We start from the raw sequence: 6809 nt of genomic DNA on the forward strand, positions 1-6809 counted from the left end.
ACCTTCAACTGAGCTGGTGCTGGAATATCACTTCTAGTTCCCATAATGCCCTACAGCAGGAGTAGAGTGCAAGGCTACACAGACATTTGGCTGTACAATGTAGGCTGCTCAATGCTGTGCTTGTATGTGAGGTCCTCAAAGGGTCGGGGCTTGTTTCTGGAATCATTTTGATGCCTGTAAAGAGATGTAAGTGTTCTTCCAGTAGGTTACACCAGAAATTACATTCGTGGGGTTAGTTCTTTCCTGTGACGAGCTGTCCCAGCAGCAAAGGGGTTTTATTCTAACTGCTTTCACGTGTGACTGAAATCATTGCATGAGAGTATTATTTATTGCAGAGTGGACAGGTCTGCATGACTGTCCTTATGTAAAACATTCTTCCTTAGGTAGTCACACAGACTAAGTGGGGGTGCTGTCTACTGCAGCTTTGGAAATGGGAACCTTATAGGTATCATGAGCTTGTGAACAAGAACCTGAACTAGAAATTCAGGATTCCAGGCTCCCCTATGTACATAAATTAGTCAAGTCTGTCCAGTAATAAAATAAGGATGAACTTGCTTTTATGGCAATCTTGAGTTCAGTGCTTGAAACTTAGTAACTATAAAACTTAGAAACTATGTTACTTCTATGAAGAAGCTAACAGTAAAGGATTTTGAAAATCAGTACACTTGAGAACTGGGACTTTCTAATACTTGAAGTTTTCAATTTTTTCTCATGTTTCCCTGTTTCATTTTACTACAGCTTTTTTAGGGAGGGAAAAAAAACACCTTGTTGGACAATGAGCCTGTGTTATTTTTCAGTCTCTTGAAATGTAAATATGGCAGCTTTCCTCATAACTAAAACTACTTCATTAACAAATAAAAATTTACAGAAATTGTTCTTCCATAATGTCCTTGGGAATTAAGTTGAAAGACTTCTCAGAAGGTAGAAGGCCTTTTCTTAACAAGTTCCAGTCAGTACAAAGCATGGTAATATGACAGAGAAGCCACAAGAAAAGGACAAAGTGTTTGTATGAAAGTGATTACAAAGGAGTTAGTTACTTAGTCCATGCATGAACCTGCACTGAGTTTTAAATCAATCTATTCAAGGTCTGTGTTTATTTAAGATAATGTACCTATGATCCTTTATTAATGTCTCATGCCTACCCAGGAACAAATTGGCATCTGTGCTAGAAACTAATCTGTGCAAGCCAGTTAACTGAAAACACTGGAAAACCTGAAAAATCGCAATCAACACCTCTTCCCAAGCCTATGTCTTCATTTTGCTGCTTTTACTGAGGATGACTGGGAAATTCTACAGGAGTTACTGAGGCATACTCCTGGCTGTGGTAATAGCTAGTGCTTTTCCGCACTCTTTTAAGGACTGTCACTTAGAGGAGATGAAGTGTCTGCCTGCCTGCTAGTGGTGGCTGGATCAGTGTGGGATGTTACCGAGTTTGGGTCTGAAACTGGTGAGTGGCATAGCAAAAACAATGTTTGGCCAGATGGAGTGAAATAGCATTATATTCCATGGTATTTTTTCTATTTTTGTGGACCTACAAAGTACTGTGATACACTTACAGCCATGAATCTTCTGCAATGGAAGCGTGGGCTCTGGCAGCTCTGTGCAAACATCCCCAGGCATTGTATCCTCCATCAAGCACAAAAAAAAGTCAGTGGAATTGGAAGAATTAATGAAGTTGTGTTGGGTGCAAAGAAAATGGTAGTTTCTATTAGAAATTAATAATACTCATCTCTTTGACAGTGTGCTTTTATTAGCACATTGGTATCGCTCCATTTCCAAGATATCTTATGAGGGGATGGTTTATCTTTCTTGCTGAGAAGAGTTTGTGTCTAGAAGAACATAAACCACAGCTGAGCATCTTTGGCATCTGGGTTTTTTTGGGTTTTTTTTCCTCACATTTTATGTGTGGATAGTGTGATTTCGAGACAAAGGTGGTAACTGGGGATGTGTGGTTGCAGACTTTTTTCTAGGGATCATGAAGAGCTTTGTGGGGCATCGGCTTGATCTTCATTTTGCTGTCCTTTCAGGGCTCAGATAGATATGGAATGGTTCAAAAGAGCCAGCACCCAAAAATAGTGTCAGCTTCCTCTGAAGATCTTGCAGGAGGGGAGACTGACAGTAATTACTCACCCTTAAAAACTTGTGCAGGTTTGTGGTGCAGTTGAGCCACAGGAGAAAGTGTTAAACCCTATCTATGAAAAATAGTTATACTCCTACAGTTATATTTGTGTAGTTTAAATGGTTATACCCCCTTTTTGCATGTACAGTTGTAACAGCAGAAAGAGGCATAATGCTCTGGTAAGGAAGGTTTGTTGATACACGGTACCAGGGAGCTAAGTAATTATTTCAGACTTTTGTTTGCTAATGAAATACCAGGGATAGATGGGAACCAACAATATGTATTATAGATTTTATAAGAAAAATGTGCCATTTACTATTAAAACATTTATTTATTGCCATTAAAACAATAGAAATTAGCAGGAGTTTTATTCATTAATTTTAAAAGTATGCACATCAGAACGTATCTTTAATAACTTTTTTTAAGGAAAGTGAGTGATGAAATCATACATCAGTTATGCCAATCACCTTCAATACTGTTTCATTTGCTACTTGTTTATTATCTAAAGTAAATATTACCCTACTGAAATACAGCCTGGTTGCTTCATCGGTAGTTCTACTAGTCTTTGCTATAGCTCTTTCAGGTATTTCAGATATTGCTGTGATAAAATCTTAGCTTCTGAAATCGGTGACCTGAAAAGAGGGAGGGAGAAAAACAAAAGAAAGAAAGAAAAAAAAAGATGAAATTGCTCTTGTGTCTCAAGATTCAAGTAACAGAACTGAGTATCTGTCATCACAGCCCAGCATCTTCATAAGAATGTCTCATTTTACACTGTACTGTAAAACAATAGATTATGTAGTAAGAATCTTCCTTGGCTAGTAAAAGTAATAGACACTCAGCAGGTCAACCAGTATAAGTAAGGAGACTATTTTCACTCATGTTTTTTGCTAAGTTTTATGTATTACAGAATGTCTTCATTCTGAGACATATAATCCAAGCCTCTTTGCGGCTTCAGAAATTCTCGGCCCTTTTTTATTAGGGAAAGGGTAAAAGTTCAGTTTATTGCAGGCTGGCATGCATTTTGTAGAAGAAATGCGTTGATGTGTCCAAACTGCTGAAGTGGGTGATTTCAGAGGAGGCTTTGGGCAGGTGCTTGAAATGCTGCTGCCATTCTCTTTACTGAAATTGTTCAACATGCTTGAACTTCCCAGTTGACTGAGCGCAGATAGTTCCCTAGCTTCTTCTAATTCTTTGGCTTGCAGTGTGCCATTTTCCTGGGAAATCAGTCTCTGTTTGTCAAAGCTGCATGGTCCGTTCTTGCAGTGGGAGACATCCTGGGTAGCTCCTTGACAAGTGGCTTGCACCAGGCGGTGAATTCCCAGGTGGGTATGCCACAGCGAATTGTCTTGTGCGTTGCCACTGCTGGTCATCTCCAGTCTGACCTTTCTGACAGGAACGTGCTCTGTAAATGACTTTGATCTAACTTTTTTATTAATTATAACAGCATTGACCATTGATTCTGGGATAACAGATTCATGTTCACCTACAAGAGAAATGCATTTATGCACGTTACTGTGGTGGCAGAAATCAGGGGTCTAATTTCTGTAGCATAAACTCAACTGAAGAGCTTTCACAGATGAATTTATCTATACTTTTTCCATCTGTGGCTGAGAATAGTGCAAGTTCTTTTGATACCAGGTTATGGACTAGGAATATTTCATGCTTGGTTTTGAAGTCCTGAGGACATAAATGGCACCTTAGGGTTAGTCAAGTGAAAATGGAGATTTATTGAGTCAATATTGATCTAACTGGTGTTCTAAGACTCATTAACAACACAGATTGAGAACTGACTTTCAGTAATGAATTGCTTGTAAGCAAAACTTCTTAAGGTGAGTAGGGACTTGCTCAGTGTGTTGGTAGGTGCTGTGATTTGAGAGACAAAAATGTTTTGTTTGATACTGTTTGAAGCTTCTAATCACAACTTAAAAATACTGTGGCCACTTTGAGATGAAAGAAGTTGTGAATGTCTTCCTTGTTTTTTCTTAATAGGGATCATTAATATATAGGTGTGATTTTTAATATTTTATTGCAATTTTATTATTGTAGTAAGTATAAATTGTGTAAATAAGTAGCTTATCACACTCTTGTTGCCTAAATGATCACTTAGAGGAAAAATCTGCTTGCTCCATGGACCGTAAAGAGTAGCTGTAATACTGGGAGACAACCTGGTCTCTTTTTTTCTTCTATGCCTGTAGTTTAATTTCTAACACTGTATGAAAGTAACTTTTAGAAATGTATAAGGTAGTAGGGACAGAAATGATAATGCTACTTTAATTACGTGTAGCAGCCATCAAATTACTGCATATGACTGGCTTTCTGTGCCTTGAATAGAAACTGAACAGTTACACTAAAGCTAAACAGTGCTGTTGGCATTGCAAGTATTATGAAATATACCTCAGTTAGTGTAAATCTAGTTTGAAGTAGGAGTTGTGCAGAATGCTGACCCTTATTTACAGGCTTGAGTTGTAGGAACTGTGTCTGTTGCAGTGTGAGTTATGAAACATATTAAAGTGAAAAAAGTAGACGTAGAAGAGTGCTGATTATATTCTGAAACGCAATATCTGGATAGCCATTTTAAAAGAACTGTAACCCTGAATTTGAAATGAAGCTAGTTCGAATAGGATGCTGCCTTTAAAAATAACAACAAACACCCTTTCTCCCCCTGCCTTTATAGCTGTCTTTCATACCATATTTACAAGGAAATATTTGAAGATGTCAGATCCAGCTGATTTAGTGGCAGTAAACGAACCTGTACAACAGGAGGGGTTTTCACCACTGTCTTTGGCTCCCACTGATGAAGCAACAACACTAACATAATAGAGAATTTTTACTGCTCCCTGGGCTGACCACATAAGGTTGATGTAAGAGGTGCTCCGCAGCATGGCTCTGGGAGTGAGAATCGTGTCAACCCACATCTTCTGCTCTCCTGCAGTGTTACCAGGAAAAAGGAGACTAAAGCACACACAGAGCTTAGAGATACAGATGTGTTTGTGCATATAACAGAAAAGTTAATCTTATTTCAAGTTAGCTTGGGAAATACTTGGAAGATTTCTGCAGTCAGTCCCAGTGCTTATTCTGTTGTGACTGCATGTGCTGAATGCTCCTATTTAATTCCTAAAGCAAATACTGTTTTTTCAGCTTCTTAGCCAATAAATAATAAAGACACGTCTGTAAAATCCCCTAGCTGGCGACTTCCAAATCTTGTCCTGGTCTTTGTTCTCAAATAAGCAGGCACAGGCAGAAGCATGAATGTGGCTGTGTGTACTGGGGAAGGAACAAAAGAAAGTTGTTTTCAGGTGACTTCTCGGTTACTAACCCACCAATCAAAGCCCCAGAGAAATTAGAGGATCTTAAATTCTGTTTAAGGGTCCACAACTTCATGACTCTGGCAAACAGGTAGTGACATACAAAGTTAAAAGTCCTCAAGGAAAGAGTTACCATTCCAGCTGTAGTGGAATAAACCTGAAATGCTCAAAATCCCTGTGGTATCATGGCAGGACAGTTGGTCTGTCATGCAGGAACAAAACGTTTGGCAGGAATTTTTAAGACTATAGGTACTGAAGGTGCATTCCTTCCATGAGGTTTTTGTGTCTGGCCTTTGAGGTTTATATGTATGTGTGGGGTTGTGGTGGTACTATTGTCATCATGCCCTTTCCAGCCTAGCCATGATTAAACCTCTACATAGGGAAACAATTTGCTACCAGTAAAAAATACATTCGTGGACTGCTTTTTGGTACTAGCTGGAGTTTCTGGGTAGTTTAAGCTTGTAACTTAAAGAGTGTAGGGCATAAGGCTGTTCCAGTATGGCAGTGTTCATTAGTGCTGGACATATCCTTGGAAACAGATACACGTAACAGGTTCAAGGTGCTGAGCTATGTAATAGGTTTTCCGAACTTCCAAACCATAGGAATGTGTAAGATCAACTTTCAGGACATCGAGCACTGAGCATTACGAAACCCCCCAAACTTAACTGCTTCTAACAGTAACATGAATCTTTTCCACGCAGGTTGTTTAAAGATAAAAGTTGAGTGCAGTAGTTGTGAATGTTTTGAATTTGTGTATGTGTAAGAAAATATTTGTATGTGAACTTCCAGCTCTACTAAATTTTAAACTTACCAGAAACCATGCCTTCTCACTTTCTTATGTCTTTCCTTTAATCACCAAATGGTGTCCTTGCGAAAAATATCCTGATTACATTCATTATATTTGAAGCTTCATTTGAATTTAATCTGAATAAACTTCTGCTTCCTTTCTTTAACTAACTTACATTTTTGCTATAGCTGATTAGATGAGCTGTTTTGTCTTCAAGTTAGTTGCCTTTACATACCTGATAAAATAGGCTTGTATATATATATATATCTTTTATGCCTCACAGAGATTTAAATTCTTTAAACATAAGAATTTCTAGACATTTGGGTGAAGGAATGTTGAAAATGTCTGACATAGCAGGTAGATGAGTGATATATACACCTTTAATTGTTTTCCTATGTATGTACTTTCCAAACGATTTGCAGTGAAGTTACTTTAAAACCAGGACCTCTTGTTCAAAGCTGCTTAGTTACTCACTGTGACTCTTAGTGTAAGTTACTTTTTAACAAAACCCAACTTGTGCTAGTTACTTGAAATTTGTTCTTGCTTCCTGTAGTTTTCTAGGACACATTTCTTTACACAGGTAAAAATGAGGGAAAGA

At 38.2% G+C, this 6809-nt stretch overlaps 1 protein-coding gene across 1 annotated transcript in view; it reads right to left on the reverse strand.

Annotated features, from left to right (window-relative positions):
* Window positions 1–3033: 3033 nt before the first annotated feature.
* Window positions 3034–6809, reverse strand: part of LOC104403166 (chromosome unknown open reading frame, human C9orf152) — a 4416-nt gene continuing 640 nt past the window's right edge. The window contains exon 2 of the mRNA XM_010011223.1: window positions 3034–3602. Within this exon, the coding sequence (XP_010009525.1) occupies window positions 3034–3602 (569 nt within the window). The remainder of the gene's footprint in view (window positions 3603–6809) is intronic.

Source organism: Nestor notabilis, unplaced genomic scaffold (genome assembly GCF_000696875.1).
Source record: "Nestor notabilis isolate BGI_N333 unplaced genomic scaffold, ASM69687v1 scaffold15453, whole genome shotgun sequence".
Classification (NCBI taxonomy): Eukaryota; Metazoa; Chordata; class Aves; order Psittaciformes; family Psittacidae; genus Nestor; species Nestor notabilis.